The sequence below is a fragment of the Antedon mediterranea genome, chromosome 6 (assembly GCF_964355755.1).
Source record: "Antedon mediterranea chromosome 6, ecAntMedi1.1, whole genome shotgun sequence".
Classification (NCBI taxonomy): Eukaryota; Metazoa; Echinodermata; class Crinoidea; order Comatulida; family Antedonidae; genus Antedon; species Antedon mediterranea.
Window position 1 is genome coordinate 7,532,034 of NC_092675.1, and position 26,505 is coordinate 7,558,538.

General features: G+C 35.4%; 2 protein-coding genes across 2 annotated transcripts; both read left to right on the plus strand.

Moving 5' to 3' along the window:
* Nucleotides 1-377: 377 nt before the first annotated feature.
* LOC140051675 (SPARC-like) lies at nt 378-7,235 on the plus strand. The gene is made up of 5 exons (XM_072096963.1): nt 378-531; nt 4,317-4,482; nt 5,124-5,351; nt 5,642-5,861; nt 6,407-7,235. Exons 1-5 carry the CDS (start codon nt 481-483, stop codon nt 6,546-6,548), a joined length of 807 nt encoding a protein of 268 aa, XP_071953064.1. The 5' UTR covers nt 378-480; the 3' UTR covers nt 6,549-7,235.
* A 401-nt stretch (nt 7,236-7,636) lies between these two features.
* Nucleotides 7,637-26,042, plus strand: LOC140051951 (endosomal/lysosomal proton channel TMEM175-like). Its single transcript, XM_072097307.1, has 8 exons — nt 7,637-7,975; nt 19,866-19,910; nt 20,300-20,394; nt 22,882-22,933; nt 23,795-23,830; nt 24,438-24,521; nt 25,458-25,529; nt 25,935-26,042. The coding sequence occupies exons 1-8, from the start codon at nt 7,730-7,732 to the stop codon at nt 26,040-26,042; spliced, it is 738 nt and encodes a 245-aa protein (XP_071953408.1). The 5' UTR covers nt 7,637-7,729.
* Nucleotides 26,043-26,505: the final 463 nt, after the last annotated feature.

A 26,505-nucleotide genomic window follows, 5' to 3' on the forward strand; every position in this document is an offset into this window, starting at 1 on the left:
TCAATACCCATTTTAATTAAAAATGAAATAAATGATATAACATAATTATATCAACGATATTAAACTAATCAAACATACTAGTGTATATACCGTACCTTGTCAATATTTACCTGACTCGATTAATTTACTTTAAACAATCAGGTTTAGATCGGTAAAATTTTGAAACAAATCAAAACATAATATCACCAAAAAAAATCACTGAAGTAACTTAAATATTATATTCGTTCATATTTTAATATACAGGACTGTATTTTACTAGAAATAAACTTACCTACTCAATAATGGTTTTATCTAGAACTTAAGAACAGAATCGACCAATCACAATTAGTCTTGAAACTTAAAACTCTTGAGGGGGTAAAACTTATAACTTGCAGGATCTTTCGAGTCACTCGTGTAACGACCATCGGACAGCTTTCACAGATTACTGTGATTTGTAATCAAGTTTTTGAATTAATCGAATACCAGCAAGGTTATAGTATAATGAAATTATTAATTACTGTGATATTCTTTATCTGCCTAGCTTCTGCAAAAGTAAGTATTTTCCGCATTTTTTCAAGGAGATAGGCTATGATTATCTGCGTGCTAAAAAAAAACATACCGACGAATGCGCCGACAATTAATGTGAAATCAAAGAGCTTCCACGAGTACTTTTATCATTGTTAAATTAGCTTAACTATCAGGTTATGAATTAGGGTTGTTTTTGTAATTTTGACTGAACATTCAATTATCACTAACTTCTCATTACATAAAACATATTAAAGCAGTTCCCCCATAACCAAGGCGTACGTGCGTTACCACCCTTTACCTAAGTGAAACTCCCTGCTAAGTGTAAAGTTGTTTATAGATAGTGAAGCATGGTATATAAGTACTCATATTAGGCCACTTTACATCATCGTAAATCGTATTAGCGTAAACAAATAAACGATAAACGTGCTTTTTAGTTGTTACACAAGATGCATTGTGTATCAGAATTGCGAATAGTACCCGTCAATGTGTAACAAAAGACTTAATTTGGCTGTCTGGCACTTTCCAATCACTTTAATGGGCCTGATAAAAGTAGCCACTGTGCATTTCGAGGTTGACTATCCGTGGTGCAAGAGATAACCAATTCCTTCTATGAATAAATAATACCAATTGTTTGCATGTACGATGTTTATTCTCTACCGTGTATGATGAAGGTTTAAACAGGGAGTTGTAGAACTCCCTGGTTTAACAACATTGAGACACGAAGTCAGACTGATCCTCCCGTTTACTTAATTAACAGTTGACAGTTTGGCAAATGAACTAAAATATGTCATCATCCAAATAATGTATTTTTATATGTAATCATTCTGACTGAATACATTTTTTTTTTAGGCCCATCAAACAAAATTGATAAAATAACATGATTCTTGGTCAAAGATACGGCGCGACGTGTTATTCGTTAGTATACGTCACACACGTGGGAGATTTTGTATATAAACTTTGGCTGATGTTTTCAATAATCATTTTGTCTAGCTTGACTTGTGCTTTTAATTATACCCATTAAAACCTCGCATTTGTTGTTGTAATCTTCAAACTATTCATCTCCTTGTAATTGATATTAAAGGAACTCCCCCTTGTTCAGTCGCCTAGAGATTTGTGCCTTTGAAAGTTTACGATAATTAGCAAATCAGGCACTGTTATTAATTAACCTTAAATTTAACCCTTTCATGTTGGCCTACTTTATTTTCCCTCAATGCCAAGCCAGATAAGACTCGTGATTCATGATATGTTAAGAACGTCACGATGTCGTTTATTTTTATATGATAACAATTTATGTAAAATTAAAAATTAGGATTTGAATATAAATCTTAATTATTGAATTAGAAATGAGTATCCTATTCATAGAAACTTAATAAATAAAATATCCTATTTAAAAGCTACATTTAGTATTACTGTAAATAATGTCAACGTTAAAATCTATTTAAGAGAGTGTAGTTTGTTACGTTACAGATTTAGGCTATTGTATTGTATATACGTATATCCACTTACACATGTCGTATCAAAATGACCCAATGGTCCTGGGATGGTCACTCCGTCTCAGAAAATGATAAAAGATATAAATGTAACAAAATAAGAATTATAATCTAGATACAAATACTATATAAAGCAATTCGTGATTGTTGAGTATATTTCTGATCGAGTGTGTGTTTATGAAGTTACTCTTAGTCTTATCAGTGAAAAGCATTTTTCTTTTGCAGCTCTGTGATTAATGATTTTTGATCATTTAGTTGTTTCAGAATCACTGTGAAGTCTTCGGCCATCTTAGATAATGTATTTATTTTAACTTATTTCTCCATGGTCTTATAAAGCTCATAATCAATTTACCAATTGGTAACTTGAGGTCATTTTATAAACATTAATTAGCCTTAAAATAAGCTTTTATTGTCCCGCCGGGCCTAGTGGGTGATAATCGTGGTGTTAATTTACACATAAGTTAACACGCTGCGATACACTACACTAGGTGTGTTAAAACAAACTAATTTGAAGACTAGTAATATTAGTGTTATGTGTTGATAACTAACACATGCTGTGGCTGTGTGTAAGTTTTTCCGCATGGCCAAGTATCGTATGAATCATAATTAATAATCAAAATAATGATATTGTAGCAGTAATGCCATTATCATGGTGTAAATCAATATCAGAAATAAACAACTGCGTGAGTTAAAAACAAGAGGAAAGCTCAATGATGCATTATTTCTGTTATTATGTGGATTACTCTTACTGTATTTTATTTTCAAATATCTCTAAATGTTGTGCATACGGTGAAGAAATAAGTAATAATAAATAGGTACTAATAATAGGCCTATAATTAATGCATACATCAACACATTGCCACAGGTTTATATATTGTAGGCCCACCAATTGCCCTCATGGGTCAAATTAAATTAAAGGCCGCAATTGTAAAGAATGTTTATATGCATTGCAACGCGAGGATGTAAATTGCGCAATGCAAGTTAGTTGACAAATCACAATCGACAGTGGATCGATCGAGTGTTGGTCAACTTGGATCGATCGAGTGTTGGTCAACTTGGATCGATCGAGTGTTGGGCAACTAACTTGCGTTGCGCCTAAATCCGCACGGTGTGTCTAAGTGAGAAATCATGCTTAGATATACACCAATATTGTAAATAACAACATTCCGAACCATTTATTTTTTTAGAGAACGCTTGAAAATGTAGGCTATTTCAGGCCCGTAGCCAGGGGGGGTTTTTATGGTTCGGGCGAACCCCCCCTTTACAGCGAACCCCCCTTAACTGACTGCGAACCCCCATCCCCGACATGCCCAATACCTCACCCTCATCTCCAAAAACCAAATACGTGCCCCACAGTACAAAAAGTTGTTCGTAAATTAAAAAATTCGTAAACTCGTTCGGAATAACTCATACAGTACCTTCTTCCCTGTATGAGCATACTTCGAGTGATATAGTCTGTAAAGAGTTACAAATGAATTGCCGATTTTAACATGAAAAACAAATGTTTGGTCCCTGCATGTAACATGATATTGACGCGTCTCACAGCGAGCTGGGGGACGAACGAACGATTCGTACGATTCGTACAAAGGACACCGCCAGACAACTGCGTACCAATTGTTTAGATCACTGGCAGTCAGGCAGCATGCATAAAGTATATAGCCTTCCGACATACATCAGTATTTATGTGTGGCTATGAAGTATAATGTATCATAGAGGATTATAGTGAATATTAATATTTTACACTATAATATCTATGGTATCATGTACTGTAGTTCACATTATGACATCCGATTATTTTTTTCTATACGTACTCAAATGTATCAATATCACCTATTTACATTAGCATATTTAATTTCCTCAACAAATTGCTGTAAATAAATATTATAGATAGAGCTATAATAAGAATTGCATTTGCCTTCACCCAGTGTGCTTTTTTCGGGGCTTCTCCTAGACGTACGTTCGCATTGAACTTGAACGCAAAAAAAAATATCGAGTAAATGATCAAACAATCGGCGGTTCCGCACAGAGCACGCGCATCTAACATACGGCAACAAGCAACGAGTCCAAGTACGATCGTTTTGCTCATTGGTAGCATGCTGCATGAGAGTGTCTTTTCCGGCCATCTAGGGGTGTCATTTAACAAAATTTGCTTCGCCTCAGGGGGGGGGGGGGGGTAGGTACTGGGGTGGGTAGGTATGGGGGTGGGGGTGACCCAAATACTTAGTGTGCGAACCCCCCCTTGACAGATCCTGGCTACGGCCCTGTATTTGGTGATTTCCAAAACTAAAATAACAACATTGTGTATGTTTTATTGTTTAGAAGCAAAGGCCGCGTAAATTATCATCTGAACAGGCAAAAGCAGTTCTTGATGAGTTAACATATACCAAGGAACAGCAAATATACAACATAAATGATATTAATGACCAACAACTTGGTAAGGAAATCACGAAAGAAGCACAGAGGCAGGTTAAGAATTTCATCAAAAGTATGTACGATTATTACTTCCGTCAGAATGGCGAGAGGTCATGTGGTCGAGCGCGTGTGTTTGTTTGTTTGTTTCTTTCTATGTTTGTTAGTTGAATTGAATTGAATTGGATTGAAATTTATATTTATACTGGGTAACCTCTTCAGTCAAAGACTGGTCTCCCAGAGGGCCCAGTTGGTGATCAGTGGCTGTGATGTACTAATACACCGGGGTAAACCCCTACTCGTCTCGAAAGATGTAGGCCTACTGGTTCTTTAAAGTGCACACGAGTTAGATGTGTACACTGGACCTACGGTTTATAGTCCTTATCCGAGAAGACTCGTTCTACCACCAGAACGATGGAGTGAGTGAGCCTCGAACCCCTGCCGTTGTTATGGCTACATCGGTACCGTAGTTGTTATTAGCAGTATACTAAAAAACCCAATTTTCATAAGATTATGAAGGACGGTTTCGTAGCTATATGGGAATACGTAATGTCATGCATTGGCGAGGTTTGCGCTCTCTGGAATGCCCTTTCAGTTTCTCATTGATATTGATTGATTAATTATTATCGATTAACTTATTTTTTTTAAAGTCTATTTCATTTAAACGGTGGGATGAGTGTTATGGCCACAATAATTATTAGTTGATTTTTTTTTTAGATCCTTGCAGTACCATGAAATGTAACCAAGGACAGATTTGCGCATTAAACGAAAACTTCGAACCAACGTGCACATGCGCAGAATTCTGTACTGGTTCGGAAATAGAGACTAACATCTGTGACAGCGCCAACGTAACGTACCCAAGCGAATGCGAGTTCTATCGTAGAAAATGTCTGACTCCAAAGATATTAGCTGACGTTGAGTTGGACTATTATGGTTCTTGTTTAGGTTCGTATTCCGTATTTTCATTGAACTGCTGCAAGACGTCCGTTTTAGTCAATTGTATTGCGTAAAAAATACTAATATTTCACTCAATACATATTGAATTTCTTTACAGGAGAATTTTAAATGTTAAGAGTGTTTCTATTAGCCTAAATGGTTTAAACCTAAGTCCATAGGTTAGATGACTTATTTTTTACACTAAAAGACACTGGTAGCTTTGTTTTATGCGCTTTGATCGCCTTTTTACACCAACCCATATTATTGTTGTTCTGTATGTTTATTAACTGACCCTACAGATGTTGAGCAGATGTGCTCTCCTTCCGATCTACTGGCGATGCCCTCTCTGCTGCAACAATGGTTCTACATGGGTATGGGAGAGCTCACGCAACGGGACTCTTTAGAGCTGACAACGGTATCTTTACTTGATTCACCCCAATCACAGAAGAAAACACCTAAGCGAATGATGAAGTTTCTGAGATACCGATTTAATATGTTGGACGATTCGGCCCCAAACAGGTAAATCAATACAGTTACTTTATAACGTACGGTTGGTAAGCATATATGCATTTAAAGGATGATATAGAAAGGTATGGTATTAAGAATAAGATTATAGTGATAGTATTTAGTTAGTAGTTATAGTAGGCCTACAATGATAGTTGTTCAAGGAAACCGCATCAGTTCGTTTTCCGTACAACATAATAATTGGCAAGATCAAATCTTTGGCAAAGCGACAGAGTGCGTGCTATTTGTTATTTCAGCTAATGTTGAAGGTAAATATAACTCGAGATTTTAATCAGCTGTTGTCGCGTCACCAATATTTAGATTTTCATGAAAATCAATAGGCATGGTATGTGACTATTTGGAAAAAGAAAATTTAGGAAGAAATTGAAAATTGTGGACATTTTCGTGCAAACAAACAAACAGATAGATATACAAAGCAAGTATTATACTGTATACAAATACATTGCAAGATGTTTGCGAAGTGAAAAGGCTTCTCGCGGTACGCAATGTGGTAGTTTAAAAGCTGTAAGTAAATTGTATTTTTTTAAATTATTTTCCAGAATGTTAAGTGATTCAGAACTAATCCCGGTCCGTGCTCCGTTAGTTGCCGTCCAGCCTTGTGTTGTCCCTTTCCTCAAGTCTTGCGACACTAATGAAGACGGATACATACATATGGACGAATGGCTGGAATGTTTCAAATGAAATTATAGAATAAAACAATTCATTCAAGCGATATACTTTGGGGCGTTTGATTTATGATATTGAACGAGTATTCAGTTTTTCAGCTTGTGTTAAAACATTTATGCCCACGTTACGTCTTTTTGTGAATGTTGGATACGAAGGACGAACGTTAAAACCAACCAAATACAGTGCCGATAAACACGTATGCACAACAGAACAGTTACCGTCTCCTTCCGTTTACCGTAGGCCTACCGTAATTTCCTCTATCTAGATAATAGTATTAAACGTAAACGGTATTACGCACACGTTCGTCATGTGGAGTCACTTCACTTCCTTGTTTTGTGACGAAGAAACACTATGGCACGCGCGTTTAATTACCTTGATTTGTGCTCTTACTATGTGTCCCTTCATTTAGGCCTACACAGGAAGGCTGAAAGTTGCCGGAGAAATGCTTTTCATCATTTAAATACAGTATATTTACCTAGTCTGAAAACTATTTGATTTTAGGTTAAGTTTTCAATCTGAGCAAAAACGATGGTTTCAAATATGGCTCCGAGGTAATACAATGTCTTATTAGCTCACGAATGTGATACTATATTAAAACAATTATTTGTTTATTTAAACTTAAAATTAACCTAATTGTTTTGGTAAACTTATTAATAATGATAATATGTGAGTACAATTCCGCTGTTTATTACAGGGATATGGCAAAACATCTACTAATAAATTATTATTTAGTTGGTATAGAATCATAATAAACCGTTGGTGGCGCTAATTTTCCTATATTGACGCGGGGTGATTTTAATATGATTTTTGGAGTATTTAGGAACATTTTTAATGAGTACCGGCATAATTTACTTTACCTACCATGGCAAATGTAACGCTGTGAGAGGGAACAGAAATTAAAACAACAGGATTACTAGACTGTACGGGTAAATACTATACGGAAGCCCGGTGTAAGATTGAAATGTCTCCTATTGGTTGGCCTAATCAGCCTTACGCGAGCTTATTCATTTATAGCGCCCTCTACACTATTAGTTTTACTGGCCTTCCTTTTCTTTTATATAATCACTGCATAGTAATTCGCACAGTAAATGTTTACACATCACTGAACGTCTAAGTTTAAGTTAGTCAGTCTAGCGTATACAAAACCAACCATTGGTCAACGTCCCAGCTGCGCTACACATAAACAAACAATCGGTATGACGTCTACCCAAGAAACTAAAACAGATGATATAGAAGGAGGAGAGGCAACAACAAAAATAGGAAAAAACAATCCAGCCTTCGAACTGAATGAAAACACCACTGCTATGGATGAAGTTAACATAGAGACTATAGACCCATGTGGAGAACCTAAAAATGTTGAGAATTCGTTTCATAGGTTCTTATCACCAGATCGGCTATGTGCATTCAGCGACGCAGTCTTTACTATCATCATTACTATTATGGTAAGTTTGTAAAACTATTGTGCAAGATAATACTCAGTTTGTTTCAGTACAGGTGCAGTTACTGTTTGCTGAATTTGAATCTAATCAATTAACTTTTAGAGGTGGACGGTGGATGTATGACTTTTGTAGTTGAAGTATTGTTATCTCTAGTGCGCAGATTTTGTTATTGCTATTCATAATGTTTGAAGGAGAATTAGCTGCTTATAGTTAGTTGCTTGCTTTAGGGACTTCTAGGTCACCACATTGTTTCATTTACAAAAGGGTTAATTAATGAATAAGTAATCGATCCTCCTGAATGAAACACTTGGCATTGTAGGCTATTCCTTATAGTGATAAGCCTAATTTATGTATATTTTGATTAGATGAAACTTCCGTTGATTAATACATTGCAGCTTTTTTGATTATGGAGGAATTAAGATAGTATTGTATGTTATACCATTCAAATTAACGATGGTTGTACGTCCGACGTGTTGTCAAAGCACAATTCTAATGTATAGCATATAATCGATACCAGTCGAACAAAACATTCAGATTACAGATCGGCTACCACCTGATCAAATCAACCAAAATAAATAAACCGAACGTTTAGCTTATTGTACCATGATCTACGTATAACGAATATTACTAGAGTGGTACCTTAATTTACTAGTTCAAATTGTATGATTTGATGAAAATCAAATTATAATTTTAGTAATTTAAGTACATTCCTGCTATGGCATATGCTATATTTAGATATAAACAAAAAGGCCTAGATCGTTAATTATAAGCCAAGAAAACCCGTTTAGTAACGAAACCCGAAATATATACCCAGCACTGAAGGAAATAATCAAACAGTTATGTGTATAATTTAATTATATCAGTCGGATCTTGTATAGGCCATCATGTATTTGACTGAACCATTTTAAAAACAGGGTTGACATTTACATAAAGTATTTAAATATATTCCCACCTCTCTTGACTCCCTATCTAACTCACCAAGCTACTGTATTAATATAGACATTACAGAATGACAGGCTGCTATCTTTCAATTAACTAACAATTTTATTAAGAAAGAAGGTTTTCGGGCCATTGAAAAGTGAGTTGACCTGGCAAGAGAGTCGATATGAATCACCTAATACAACTTGCCAATTTAAAGGCCAATAAATAATTATCATTGGATTTTAAAACGAGATTACGAATGCTGTGCCTCCCCCCTCCCCCAGGTGACTATACACCCTCCTAAGAGCGTTCTTAAGCGATTGTGAAGTGCACCTCTTTCCGCACAGTCATCACTACACCAACGTGTACCAACCTTCGTGATCTGTAAACAGCATTTTAGCTACTCCCATATTGATTAGTATTCGGTATAGGCCTACTAATTTGTATAACGATTGATGGGAGAAATGATGTACTGTATATAGGCCTTGATTTTGTAACCACAACCATACAAGCCTACATGAAACATGTTTTTAGCCACCTTCCAATTTTTATAAGGATTGATATAGATTCTCATGGTAGCCTACTCTCACGTGAAACGGGAGAAATAATGTACAGTATAGGCCTAAATTTCGTAAACACAACCATAAACAGGCCTATTGAACCATGCTTTATTTACCTCTCATATTGATTAGTATTGAGTATACCAATTTTGTATGAGGATTGATAGGTGTTGGTTTCTCATGCTTAAACTACTCTAAGAAACGGGAGAAATGATGTACTGTAGGCCTAAAATATTCGTACAACCATAAACAGGCCTATATGAAACATGCTTTTAGCTAACACCCATATTGACTAGAATTGAGTATACTAATTTGTATAAGGATTGTTAGGTGTTGGTTTCTCATGTTTAACCTACTCTAAACGGGAGAAATGATGTACTGTAGGCCTAAATGTCGTACAAAATGTTCGTACAACCATAAACAGGCCTACATGAACCATGCTGTTAGCTACCACCCATATTGATTAATAATAGTACTTAGTATACTAATTTGTATTTGTTAAATTGTTATACTATATTTAATTTGGAATATGGTGTTGGGTTAGCGGCCGGGTTTAACATACGGTACTTCTACACATGAGAAATTGTGTACTGCATGAACAAGTCTAGTCAATCAACACATAATGTTATAACTGATATTATAGGCATATAATATAATATATCAATAATTAGGATTGTGGTGACGCATGCTTGGTTGATCTGTCATTCATATTTAATAGTATAATTATTTAACCAAAAGTTCACAGCGACTGAGTTCTAAAGATAATTCATATCGCGTGTAAACAGTCCTTATTAATAATTAAATATATTTAACACAGTTTCAATGTTTGAGAATGGACAGGTTTTAAAATGAGAGGAACTGATAACGTAAACACAAGTCTTGTTATTTTATCCTAGTATACACGACAGGCCAGTCTACAATGTTTGTTATTAAACAATATAACGCACGTTTCTGTATATACCTGGCAGATTTGTATACGCCCCGGGGTAAATCTTGATGTTAAGACAGGACAATTCATAATGCATAAAGTAATGAAGATGGTTAATTAGATGCTACTAATTATAATAATCTTTAATTATACCTAATTAAATAGGTTAATTTAGTCCTATGCTTTAGGCCTAAGCATGAACATATTTATTCGTTTTAAATAATTGCATGTATCAATTATTTACCGTAATGATTTCATAGAGAAACGCTGTGGCGTATGCCTATAGGACCAAAATAACTGGACAGTGAGAAAAAAATCCAAACTGAAATTAAAGTCAGTTTAGTATAAGAAAATGTATAAGAATATCCAGTACAATCCTCCCTCCCCAATCCCCCCTCCCCCTCCCCCTCCCCAATCCCCCCTCCCCCGGTAAAATATCCCCTGGACTACCTCTTGGACCACTGTTTCTTTGATGAAATTGAAGCATTTTGTGATGCCTTTGATTTAAGGTTAAACACAAGTTAAACCAAAGGCATGTGGATATAGGTTCGAATAAAAATAAAATGTTCAAACCTTTGAATATCACCTGGACAATAGACATTTTATTATTAATTTAAATTTATCGGAATATGTATAGAAAAGAACTGGGTTGAAAAGATTACCCATTTAGAAAACAATTTACATTTCTGGGAAAGAAAATTTTTATATTTTTAACCTTTAGCAATATCTTAGATTTTTTTGGGGATCATTGTGAGATAAGTTTAACTTCTAATTTTGATCCCTAAAATGGTCTTATATAATTGTTGATTATTGGTTATTGTTATAATATTGTTTATAATGAAAGAAAATGACCATTTCAAAATAAATCTTTTTATTGAACAATAAAACAATATTATAATCATTTGATCATTAACAAAAGTATTGCTCTAATATAAGAAATGAAATGGGTTTTGGAGCTAAATGGCAATGATATAAACTAGGATAAAGTTTGGAATAACCGTGTAAATTGCATGAAATATAACACAAACATTGCCCAGTTTAATTATAAGTTGTTGCATCGAATTCTACCTCGTAATAAATGATTACAAATCTGGAAACTAGCAAGGAGTTTTATATGTGACAATTGTGGTATAAGTATTGGGAATGATGAGCAACATTATTATGTTAGTATTATGTACTGTTGTCCAACCAGTATGGATACGATTTAACAAATGAATTGCAAAAAAAAATATTTTCCTGAAATACAAGAGATAACCTTTTAAACACTATTTTGTTGGAACGACAAATAAAGTTGTAAATGAACTATTTACTTACTATCTATTGTATTTATAAAAATGTGTTTACAAAAGAAAACAGATAAACGTAAAGATGATGTAAAATTTATTTAGTTATTCTCTCTTAAAGTTAAATATCAAATTAAAAACTATGAATATGCATTTAACAGAATTACAAGATACAAGATAGTCTACTTTATTGTCAACATTTTACAATTTTGAGATATGTTTTGTACCATAATATTAGTAGATAATTAAAGGCAGGATAAGTCTCGAGTAAATACTTTACTTTAGTTTGTTTTAATCTATTATGTTATTATTAATATAAGTTTTTTTTTCTTTTGTTAATTGTGGTTACCATAGGCCCATGCATCCTGCATCCAGCCTCCCACCTTAGTGTATATATTTCAGATTCCGCATGGGAGGTAAACAAAAATTCCCCGTTTATGAGAGCGATGGTCTTTTCAACCGTATATATGATTGCACCAAATAGCAATACAGTAGTTTAAATTTAAATAATAGATGAAAATGACTCTGGACAAAGGGTAATCGGGTTTTTTTCCCCCAACCAAAGTGCCCTTATGTATGATTGCACGGAGGGCAACAGGTTATGCTATTTTACAGTTTTTCCTACCAGTACATTCCAAATAAATGTATAATTATACTTCAGACATATCATTTGAAAAATATAAGACAAACATTTCCATCTGTATCCCTTTTTACATACACGATGTTTCAATGGGTCACTAGCGGGCGTGACCCCAAAATATAATATCGATTTGATTTGTTTCTTTAAAAAACGTTTTCCTTTAACGAATACCAAATGAATGTTAATACCACCATGGAAATAATTTAACTCTTCTCTGGTACCACTATAATTAGTTATCTATATATTAGTACAACTAATTAACTCAAAATACAAATCGAAGTCCATATTAAAATATGTATTATGTCAGACCATGGTGAAATGATTTATTTAAATAATTCCTCCATGGTCAGGCCGATCGCATCGACGCGGTACAACGAAGGATTTTACGGGTTTGTCTTATAGATTAGATTCATTATTTCTTTAATCTAGGGCTATATGCACCGAACGATGTCCGTTTTATTACTCCATGGTTTTATACCATGTCTTGAATTCTGATTATGATTGTCATTGACCCAATCACATCGCAATAATTTGTCCTTCAGGTCAAAGGTTAACAATTTAACGCATTTATTCGACAATTATCTAATTTGAATGAGATAATCATCAGTTAATTTTTATCGAGTAGAATCGGTTAAACCCCGTTTCCACAGGCAGTTTATTGGTTAATTATCGGTTAATTTGTATCGATTAATTATCGGTTAATTTTTTACTGCGGAAACACGGCCTATAACGTACCGGATCGCACGCGTATGTAGCCTTGTCGAATGTAACAGCATGCGAATGTTTTTACATTCTATCGTATACTGTACTTTTAATAATTCAAACTGCAATAACATTGATATGTTCTGTAATGAGCTTGTTTCTTTTAAAATGAAGTTCATTGTTCACAAATGAACAAACGTTTAAATACTTGGGACTTACATTTGATGAACAACTCTCATGGAAAGTACATATTGATTCTATATGTGCAAAACTATCAAAAATTCTACATCTATTTTATAGATTGAAAAGTTTTACATCTCCTAAAATTATTAAAAGATTATACAATGCTCTATTTTTATCACATATTGACTATTGTTCAACAGTCTGGGGTACTGGTTCAAACGCCCATATTTTAAAATTGCAAAGGGTACAAAATAGAGCTGCACGATTAATACTAGGTGCTGATATTCAAACTCCTGTTAGACAAATGCATTATGATTTAGGTTGGCTAACAATTAAGACAAGAATTGAATATCATACAATTTGTACAATATTTAGATGTTTACAAGAATCTGTACCTTCATACTTATGTGATGTTTTGCAATATATTAGTAGTGTACACAATATTCAAACCAGAAACTATGAAAATAATCTGTTGTATTTGCCCAGATGTAACCTCGAAATATACAAACGTAGTTTTGTTTATTATGGAAGTTCACTCTGGAATGGCCTACCTTATGAATTAAGAAAACAAAACAATTATAACCGTTTTAAATCACTTGTTAAGATTCATTTATTGTTGCCGGTGGTCTAGGATGGTTCCAGTGAAATATATTTAAATATGGTATAAAAGTTATAATAATAATGAGAACATGCATTGAAGTTTAGTTTTAGTTTAAGTTTTAGTTTAAGTTTAGTTTAAGTTGTTTGTTTAAATGTGCCGTAGGGCCCCTCGGAAGAGCAGTTTTATTTTATTACTGAGAGGGCTACCCTACTGAAAGAAAACGAAATAAATAAATAAATAAATAAATAAATGCATAATCAATTTGCCTATGTCATGCTAATGTTTTTTGGCTGTTTTTTGTATTGTTTTGCATGTTTCTATTATATATAATAGTGTATGTTTTATGGTGGTGGTTGATCAAACCTGTTAGTAGCGGGTTTTTTTTTTTCGCTGAAGGTTTAGATTAAATAAAATAAAATAATACATTAAAAAAAATCATCAGTCATAAAGTTTAAATTGTTTCGAGTCTTTGTTGCCAATTTGTAATAAAGGTTCTGTAATATGGTCACAATATCATAATAGTATCATAATAATAATAATGTGACCACTATATCATAGGCCATAGGCCCAAAGCTTGGTTCCCATACTAGGGACAACGTATAACGCATTACGTAACGCAATGACCAATGACAAGCGACAGTTATTGGTAAACTTGCTTGCGTTGCGCTGTAGTGTGACCTCTATCCGTGATGTGTGACACTGTATTAAGAAATGTTCCTAATACTGGACAGATGATGTCACATGATACAGATTATCGGGCGCGAATGTTAATAATCATACAAGGACCTTGACAGTAGGATCGAACAAGCGAATAAAGGAGTCTGGACAAACATTATCGTATGGCCTGTAAAAATATTACTCATTACATTTAACAACATTAATCTAACATTACCGTATGACGTGATTAATTTAAAGCTCGGCTACTACATATAGGCATGACTTTTAAATAACGTATTTGGTTAGGCATAAATGTACAAAAATTCAGTAGTTGTACAGCCTGATATTACCATTTTTTAAATCTCCAGAAAACGATAAATGTTGGGTGTATGGAAGATGATTTTTAATATAGCGCAAAAATAAAAATATAAAGTTGAATAAAAAATAAATAGTTATTACTTACGGTACTATTCTAACAAAATATTGCCATGACGTTTATTTTCCATTGTTTTAATGCCTCTTTGTTTAAACACATGTGACAGAATAGGGACTTAAGTGGATAATCTCCCCACACTCACTTTTTTGTGTCGTGTGACACATTTTAAAACGGTTTGCCTGCAACCTGGTCTTTACCACCTTGTCTTTACCATTGCTCCTACATAATTATTTTACATCAGCCGTCCGATTGTTTGTCGTTAACGCGTGTAGTCCTGCTGTCCTCAATATGACTTTACCATTGTATTATTGTGGTGTTAATTTTTCTCTCTTTAACTGTACCAGTTTATATTTATATTCATTATATTAATATAAATATTTACTTTAATAATATATCCGCACGCTATGTCTATAGAAGATTACATCTAAATCATGCCGCCACGCAGGGAACTGTCGCAACTAAACATCCGACGCGTTGCGTCATCTGATGGGAACCAAGTTTAAAGCGTACAGGCCTACCCACCCGTAAGGCACTGTGAAAGCTCCGAGATTCGAACCCACTCTATATTGGTATATAAACAAGCATATCAACCACCACGCTTCAATGTCACTACTAAAACATAGACCAGCGGTAGCTATTTATACGTAGAGCATTGGTTTAGTTAGATAAAAATAGATACGGGTTATGTTTATTACCTTACCTTTATCTGACTAATACCATTTTCCTTGATTATATTTCGCACGTTAATAGTCCAATCCATTATTAACTCGTAATATTTGACATATTTGTCTTTTATGATTTCCGAGGAAAATTAACATTGACATTATCATTTGTTGTTGACTCCTTATCCAATAATACATGCAGATTTACATTTACATCTCTCTGCATCCAGAAGTCGAAATCAAGTTTTTCCAGTAATTTTTCTTCTTGTAGAGGCACGAAGGGTGGCAAATGATGAAGAAGAGTGGACTATAAACCGTAGGTTCAGTGTACACAGTTATAACCTGTGTGCACTTTAAAGAACCCAGTTCATTATTTGAGAAGAGTAGCGGGTTACTGGGGTTAACTGGTTCACAAAATAGCCCCTGTATCAGGGGGATTACCACCTTTCTGATAGGACAGTGATTAATTTACTATTGGTAATCTTTGCCCACATTGCCCAAAGACATAAAATAAAAATAAATCTGTTGTTGACTCCTTATCCAATAACACATGCAGATTTACATTTAGATCTCTCTGCATCCAGAAATCGGAATCAAGAAGTCTTTCTAGTAATTCTTCTTCTTGTAGGGGCACGAAGGGTAGCAAATTATGTAAAATAAAGTGGTTGGTCACTTAAGTTACAATTCCAGATTTTCGTTACATGGCAGGGTCGCGATATTTTTTTCGTAAATAGGTTGGGTCACTGTGTTTTACAGGAGTTATAACCACTAGCATTCTCATTTGGATAATAACAATATACATTTTAAACGATTTACAATTTATGCAATACCGGTATTCAATGTGATGTGAAAGTTCCCCTCCGATGATTCACTATTCACTTCAATAAGATACAATTATATTTATTTCCTGATATTATGATGTAATGCTTCTGGAGCCTTCAGACCTCGGGAACTCTGAAACACAACCACTCATACACTGCCTCTGTAGCAACGGCCTGCCCTGGTTGTATCCTATTAATATATTGATGGATTGAGGTATTACATTTGTGTAGCGTCTAAAAACATTAGACCTATTTTAGACATTTGTTTGCATAAACATAAGGAGTACAAATGTTTTATTTTGTAACACATTGAATTGCCAATATTATGTACATAATCTATATTATAAGATGCACGTAACACGGTAAAGACAACATCAATAGGTATATGCTGTTTATATGCAGAGGACTTTTACCACACTAATGCTCCGACTACACTATCAAACTTTTATGACAACAAATGTGATGTGCCCATATATGGATGATGTCATATCACTACAGTACCATATTTGGGCACATCACACTTTTTTTGTCTAACTAGTTTGACAGTGTTGACAAAGCTTAAGGCTGGATGATTTTAAAAATTGTTTTCAAAATACTAATAAAGACAGTATTACACATTAATAATATAAAAACTTTATTTCTTGTATGGCAAAAACATACAAAAGGTATAATACATATGAGTATATAGTTATAACCGGTATAAAAAGAAACGCTACCTCGATTTTAATTGTAATTATGTTATATTTTTTTTCAAATTTCTTACAAATTTTTCATATCGTCGAGTTTTTTTCTTCTCGAATAATGTTTTCTAAATCATAAGAATAAAAATGAAAAACCAACGTTAATTAAACCTAATAATTGTATTGATCATGGCCTAAAGCGACTAGATATGATCGTATTGTAATATGTTGTACTAGAGAATACGTCACATGGATAAATGTGAATGAATTCTGTACTTGCCTCAAAACTATGTCTCATAACTACAGACAAATACAGTAATAGGGAGGTTTCGCAACCTTACGAATACGATAACGAAAACGGATACGTCACGCACACGTATTCGTTTTTCGTAAGCCAGTAAAAATCTGTTTCGCATGGCAACGAAATATTGAGGGCGCCGTCCAAAATATGACTGCGGTAAATTTGAGCGAAGCGCAGGTATACGTGTTGCTGCTTGACTGCCTAGCCTAGGGAGGCCTAGCGTAACATCAAAGCGAGTGAAGACTTTAAAAACTGCTATTTATCAAAATTCAGTGACCTGGCATAGACAAATACAGTATTATTGTATTATATTCATTTATTTATCATGACATCTTTTATTATTATTTAATTAAACACTATCACAATGTTATCAATAGAACACGGTCACTTTCTTGACCTCTATAGATCGGCCGCTTATCTGTGTGCAATATTTGATACCTTATCTAAAATGTAATATTAAATATATATTAAATCTAAATGTTAAACCTTACTGATCGATATGCATTACTTGTTCCACAAGTAAATGCTTTCAACATGGGAAAGTCATTTGGTCAAATAATATGTTTAAACGAAGTAGGTACTGTAAACTCCGATTACGTGGGCCTAACCTCATATTTATTTGGATTTACACCTTTAAATCGGTGGCACACTTAAAATACAAAGGTGCATCCTTCAAAAGAACAATACAAATAAAACGAAAAATTGCGAAAAAGCAGGATAAACAAATAAAGTAAAATAAAATAAATCAAACCATAGCACTATACCACCAATTTTCTTTAAATTTATCTAATAATTTAAATTTATTTATTTATTCGGCCAGAAGTATGTTAAGCTCTGATCAATTCGGCTAACGTTCTTGCAAGCTCGGATCATGAGAATTAACGTATTTCTCTTTGCTCGGATCAGTTCGGCCAGAAATCTGACAAGCTCGGAGCAATTCGGCCAACGTCCTTGCAAGGTCGGATCATGGAGAATTAACGTATTTCTCCTTGCTCGGATCAATTCCGCCAGAAATCTGACAAGTTCGGATCAATTCGGCTATAAATCTGGCAATCTCAGATAATTTCGGCCAGAAATCTGATAAGCTCGGAACAATTCGGCCAGTTAAACCATGAGTTCCAATCATTATCCAATGTCCAGAGCTTACCTGATTAAATGAGTTTATTTGTGGTTTTTTAAAGTAAATATAATGCATGTAATTGGCTTCGTCTCAAATATTATGAAACTAATTTACTAAATGACATAACGTTTTAATGCCATATTTCGTTTTACCAAAACAATAATGTTGTCTATTATAATATAACAGGAAATCTGAAGCTTTCCTAATGGAGGTTATATTGTGTTACATTTTTAATTAAAGTTTATCTCATTTGATTGGTTGATCAAAATGCATTAAAATATTTGATTTTGCTCTGGGGCTATAACAGCTTAGCAACCATTAGCACCGTCTATTTGTCATTGTCTATTGACACTCAACTATCAAAACAAGTTGGTTTACCTTGTCAGATCATAGTGAGCCGACTGTCTTGGTGTTTGTTTTCGACTTTAGTGAATTACAATTAAAAACATAAGTATTAATTACATTACAATAATTACACATTAATGTTAATAGGTTAATCCTATAAGTATCAACGCCTTCATATCCAAGCCGAAGGTCGCGGGATAATGTGATTAATCTTTGTATTGTAGAATTTAAACTTAATATTATGTCGAATTATTAATGTTTAAAGTTTCCTCAGTCATATCTTATAAATCACTTTTTCGCGCAAATTAAGTAAGGCCTAATATTATTTCCGTTTTCTCGTGAAGCATGATTCTGCGCCTGACTTTAAATATACTGTATACCGTACGCAATATGAATAACCATGCGGGCTATCGTTGAATACCCCAAATAAAACTTGGTTTCAAAGACGCTGTGCGTCTTTGACGAAGTTTCAATATCCGGCAGACCCTGCCTCAGTTTTGTTTTTCAACGTCGTAGGCTACAATATAAAATAAACTTAAATTGACACAAAACGTTGACTTTGTTAACTAATAAGGCATAGGTGGTAACATTAAAAAAAATAAGAAGAAAGAGAGGCAACTGCAGGCTAGGTTGACAACGGTGAACGGTGCACGGTGCACAAATGACCGAGCGGGAAAGGGCTGGATGGAAATGGCGATGTTGCGATCGGGCCTACATCCGTTTTATCTATATTATAAGTGAGAGAGTTTGTACGTCTGTCTGTTTGTTTGTTTGTTCGTTATACAAATCTTTGTTACTGCACATAACCTTACATATTGGGCACCACTCATTTTGAAGCTAACGTTGAATTGAATTTGTCCTTAAAAAAGAGTGTGAGGTGTTATTGAAGATGGGTGGAGGTTGGTGAGTATAGGGAGATACTAGCGTCGTGTGTTATGCACTGAGAAGGCTTCTGAAAACCAATTAAAAAAAATTGCTAGTGAATCTATAAATGTTTATTTTCGTTCTAGCTAGCGTACGAATTTAATTGTGTATCTCGTTTTTTTTTTATAGATTGTACCGTTGTCTGCATCTGTAGATGACTATGACCCAAACGTGGTAAGAAAATATACCGTTCTGTTAGCACAACTAATTTGCTTATTTCTGTTTCTATAATGGTTTCCAAGGAGACAACAAGGCTTTATGTTTCTTAAATTACTGTATAACGATTTCGATAACACATTTATGAAATTTGTTATAATGCCGTACAGAAGATTCCGAATGTTACAATTGTACTTTTTATTTCAGAGTAGTAATAATCTTCATTTCCGTATAGTTAGTTTAGAGATTAGGGCTACATGGCGCCAAATAAAAAAAAGGTTTTATTCGACGCGTCCACTCATTTCAATGGTAATCTTTAATTTTGTTTTTTCTTAATTTTTAATCAAAAAGATAATACTGCATTGTTATGTTGTCATGATTCCTACTCTTTTTAATTACTATATTAGAAAGTATGGCAAAGCTTCAATGATGACGTGTACAACTTCATTATCTATATGATAACGTTCATGATAGTTGTGAAGATATGGGAGGAACACGCAATGTAAGTTATTGACCATAAATACCACACCCATTCCTTCTCAAACATCATATCGTTCCCGTCTTCAACACCACACACCCCTCTCCAAAACCACACCCACCACTTCTCCAACACCACACCCACCCTTATTCAACACCACACCCACCTTTCTTCAACACCACACCCTCCTCTTTTCAAACACCACATCCTCCCCTTTTCCAACACCACACCCACCCCTTTTCCAACACCACACCCACCCCTTCTCCAACACCACACCCACCCTTCTCCAAAACCACACCCACACCTTCTCCAACACCACACCCACCTCTCTCCAACACCACACCCACTCCTTCTCCAACACCACACCCACCCCTTCTCCAACACCACACCCACCCCTTCTCCAACACCACACCCACCCTTCTCCAACACCACACCCACCCTTCTCCAAAACCACACCCACCCCTTCTCCAACACCACACCCACCCCTCTCCAACACCACACCCACTCCTTCTCCAACACCACACCCACCCCTTCTCCAACACCACACCCACCCTTCTCCAACACCACACCCCCCTTTCCAATACCACACCCACCCTCTCCAATACCACACCCCACTCCTCCAACACCACACCCACTCCTCCAACACCACACCCACTCCTCCAACACCACACACACCCCTCTCCAACACCACACCCACCCCTCTCCAACACCACACCCACTCCTTCTCCAACACCACACCCACCCCTTCTCCAACACCACACCCACCCTTCTCCAACACCACACCCACCCTTCTCCAACACCACACCCCCTCTCCAATACCACACCCACCCTCTCCAATACCACACCCCACTCCTCCAACACCACACCCACTCCTCCAACACCACACACACCCCTCTCCAATACCACACCCATTCCTTCTCCAACACCACACCCATTCCTTCTCCAACACCACACCCACCCCTTCTCAACCACCACACCCACCTTCTCCAATACCACACCCACCTCTCTCCCATACCACACCCACTCCTTCTCCAACACCACACCCGCCCATTCTCCAACACCACACCCACCCCTCTCCAAAAACAACAATCACCACTTTTCCAACACCACACCCACCCTTCTTCAACACCACATCCTCCCCTTTTCCAACACCCACATCCACCCCTTCTCAAACACCACACCCACCCCTTCTCAAACACCACACCCACCCTTTCCAATACCACACCCACCCCTCTCCCATACCACACCCACTCCTTCTCTAACACCACACCCGCCCATTCTCCAACACCACACCCACCCCTCTCCAAAACAACCACCACCACTTCTCCAACACCACACCCACCCTTCTTCAACACCACACCCTCCCCTTTTCCAACACCACACCCTTCAATTTTCAAAGACCACACCCACCCCTCACCAATACCACACCCACTCCTTCTCAAACATCACATCCACCCATCCTCCAACACCACAACCACCCCTTCTCTAACACTACACCCATCCCTTCTTTAACACCGCCCTCTTCTTCAATGGCATGCCATACTTTATTGACCATCAAATAAGCGTTCCCATCGCCCGCCGTAAACGTTCAACTGTATATAGGCCTACAGTAATATGGAAACTAATTATTGTAAGCTATACACAATATCAGGCTCTAGTCTGTAACAATAGATTAAGAAAAAGGCTTACATTAATACTATCGAGTTATAGAGGACATTAATTAAGTAATATAAGTCACGACACATCTAACGAACATAACGCATATACAAAATCAACACATACATTGGTTACAATGTTGAGATAATTATTCGATCAAAGATTTGATTAAAATTAGAAATATTATTGTGATAAAACAGACGTCAGTTATTAAGTAAGTGTCTTCCACGACCCAATAATTGTTATTAAACATTTATTTACTGAATAAATAAATCATAATTAAACATACTTTGCAATTACAATAATTTCTATCCCCGTTGCTATGACGAAAAGAATAGTTTGATGACAGTCTGTAGCTACGAAATAATGGTATTCTGCAATTGCTTTAAATGTGTACAGTGGTTCCCAAGAAAGAAAGGAATTGGACGTTTCAGTGTTAATCTATAACCAACAGTAAGGGCGTGTGGCGCAGTAGTGTGTTGGACGTTCGACTACTGATCGATGTTCGAATCCAACTCTCGTCGCATTGCTTGTATCCTTAGGCAAGATACTTTACTTACCTTTGCCTCTCTCCGCCCAGGTGTATAAATGGGAACCCAGTTAGATCAAAACAAAACTTTGCACTGATTACTAGCTGCTTTATTGTGTTTGATCCAAACAAATGACTGGGGTAATAATGTTCAGCGCGTTTCATTAGGCGCTATATGAATAAATAAATCCAGGATGAAGATACCCCTATTAAGAGGATACTTTATTGGATCCGAAGGTGTCCCCTCAATGTGTTTTAACCTGGTTGATTTAACGTTTGTTATAATATTAATGTTTATTGTTATTTTTTATTTTTTATTTTTTCAGTATATTTAGTACAATGAGGAATATTGGAGATACTGCGATTGTACTAAATGTTGTAAGTATAATTGTCTCTATGCCTATATAATAATAATAATATTGCATAATCCAAATCAAATAATTTCCAATAACTCTTCTATTAAATTATTGTTTAATGTAGGCCTGATCCTTTCAAACAAACATAGTTTCCCATAGTAGCAATCCTACTTTAGAACATCCTTATGGGACACTATATCGGGCACTATATTCAATGTGTCCCATTATTAACAGGATTTACATGCTTTAACAAATAACAACTATAATTCACTATGTAATATACACTGTCGTAGGTTGGTTAGTGAACCGTTTCACAATTACTTATTGTAAACAATATAAAATAAATTGTTAAATTTACGAGTCAGTAATTTTGCACGTTCAACAGCTCCTTCATCACACAATTTCCATTTTAACTCTTCTATTAAATTATTGTTTGTTAGTTACCCGAACACAACCATCATACGTGTTTTGATGTCTATAAATGATTTGCTAATCATAAACGCAAGGCATATGTAGAAAGGGCAACAATAACGTTTATATCAGTGGCGAGGGCTATCTTTTTACTTATCCTCATGTGTCTCCCCCACCCACCTCTCCGCAGTAACTACCAGTGCACTCATCAGAAAATGAGTACCTGGTTAAAAAACAGGTGAAGGCGATGTGGAAGGAACTGGCAAGCCTACCACATAATGTTGAGGCATAGCCTACCTGAGCTCATAGAAGCACCTTCAACGTTGAGGATAAAGTACGATACTCCCTAATTTACTTGCCTTGAATTTTTGAAGAGAAAAAAAAAAGGATTTTAAAGTAGTCAGTAATACATTAAACGTAAATCATGTTTTATCATAGAATATAGATCTTATTTTGTATCTATTATTTTCAGATTCTGCTTCTTGTTGTAAGCCTTATACCTTTCTTTGTAAGTATTTTAACCTTGTTTTAATAGTGGATCTGTGGCTTGACTGTTTATTTCCCAGCCTCAAATGAGACTTGGTTTATAAGCACGAGATATAGTTTATACATTGTATAATTGGTTAGTTGCTTGCTGATGGATGTGTATGACAAACCCCGTAGTTAGGCAGTTGTCTGTTTATCAGTGCATCTCATTTGGTGTTAAATTCCATCGAATTAATGGGAATGCTTGGACTAATTAGCACATCACAGAACCTGTACGTAACTGGTCTAGAGAGGTTGTTCAATCATGAAATGACTGCAAAAATACCAAAATTGTTGTATCTTATATAATAGTATTTGTAGGCCTACTAATATTCAGTATTTTATAAGATTTTGTCTGTTTATCAAGGGCCCTACACGATAAGTCTCTTCACAGAAACAGGACAGGCCACCTTCATTATAATAGTAATACATAGATAATTAATTAATTAATCAAACAGGACAAAAACAGCAACTTCAAGACTATATAGATGTGTTAATGTTTCCACGAAAACTTGACAGTACATCATCAATCTATAAGTTCTTCAATTTAAAAGGTGTTTTACGGATGTTGATAAATGATTCTTTTTCAGTCAACACTTCTTGGTGAATTTCCACTTGAACCCTTGGCACTCATCTTACAAGGATGTTGTTTTCTACTTATTATTATTCTTGAAGTGAGTACAATATTCTTTACATATTTATTAGAAATCGATATAATTCATCATGTGTCATTCACCCGAAGATAACACAACAGAATCATGAAACAATCATGTTGTTTATATATCTGAGAATTGTGTATAGACTATTAGGTATTTGTATTAAATGACATGCCGTATCACTTTAAATTGTTCGAGTTCGGCTTGATGTGGATGGGGAAGGGGAAACCCATTATACGCTCAGTTCTCCGTACATAAAGACACAAGTATGTTGATCAATAGCAAGCGCCGATTTGGATGATCGATCGTGTGTGACAATTGACTGGGCCAGTGGGTCACTATGACATAACGCAAGGACGTAAACGCAATGCAAGTAATTTGACCAATCGGGCGATGGATTATTCAAACTGTCGCTTGTGTCAATTCGTTTGTGTCAATTCGCTTACGTTGCGCTTACGTCTTTGCGTTGCGTCATAGTGGGAGGTCAAAATCACCACCCATTGCGTTGCTTTGGGAATCAAACTTCTATCCACTTACGTCCTCTTTTATCCGATTTATGAATATTATGTATGCCTGCTTGTCTGTCCGGTTGTTTCTCTCAAAACTCTTTGATCATGCTTGTCACTGCAAACATTAATCACGAGCGTAAGACAAACAAAATTAAGAAATTTCAATGTTAAGTTTAGTTAACTATATCGGCATTTGTTTGCGTTGTACATCTATATAGCCATTCATTTCCGGTGACGTGTCTATAAAAATGACAAATTGCATATTATATACTGTACTTATGTGTAAAAAAGCACAATTTAGTATTGTACATTATTCACATACAATAGAAGAAAACGGAATGTTCTGCTAATTAGGTAAGACCTTGTTTAATTAACACAATTCTCCGATTAGGGTCATATGTGTAACTTTCTACCAACAAATTAAATATTCCCCTCATTCTTCTAGGCACTGACTGTTATTGTAGCGTTTAGTCGGCCTAAAATGATTGAGCCTGAATATATAACATCGTCTGAACAAGTAAGTATGCTATTAATCAATCGAATACTGCAACATTACTATAACATTGAGAAGTTTATTGTAAAGTCGGAATTGTGCTATAATTAGACAGTACAAGTATTCATTTAATGGTCTAGATATCCATTCATTAATTTAAAATAAAAAATTTTGGTCTAACTAGTGATGAATACACAATTACTCTTCTAAATTGACGGCAATAACGACAAAGGCGATGGAAATCACATATCGATATCACAAAGATTATGGTATATTTATGACAATTCAGATAATTATACCTAGTGTTAGTGTCGTTGAAGGCATCAATGACGTCCACAGTGAAAATGGTGAGGACAATGATGATGGATCGTGTTAGTACTCAATACCATGGTAGTAACATGTATTATTCTTTATTCTTTATTAATTTAGCCGAGCATCCGAACTCGTTACTATTTTACCTTTACGTTGCAAGCATCATGTGCTATATTAGCCATTAGCTGTGCACAAGCTTTATGCGATAACATCGGTAGTACGTGATAACATCGGTATCCCCAATGCACGATATCCATATTACCAATGTGATACGTGATATCCGATGTAGTATTCGATAAAATCGGTATCAAACATCAAACACAATAACAAATCCCAATGTATTCGTGCACGATCGGTACACAATAATAATATCAGTAAACCCAATGTTGTAGGCATACACGATAATATCGGCACAGGCCCAATGCGGTAGGCCTACACGATATTTATTTCGGTATACCAAATTCAGCCCCAAGTCTGAATTTCATTGTCTTTTTTTCATTTATTTGTTTTTATTTCGATTTTTTTCTAAAAATACAAGCTCAAGTAGTATACGTATGAAACGCCATATGTTCCAAAATATTTATCTTTTTACTAATATTAAGACAAAACCACGATGCGATCGGTATACCCTCAATACAGCACACAATATTATCGACGCTTGATACATGTGTTTATCTACAACGTGTGA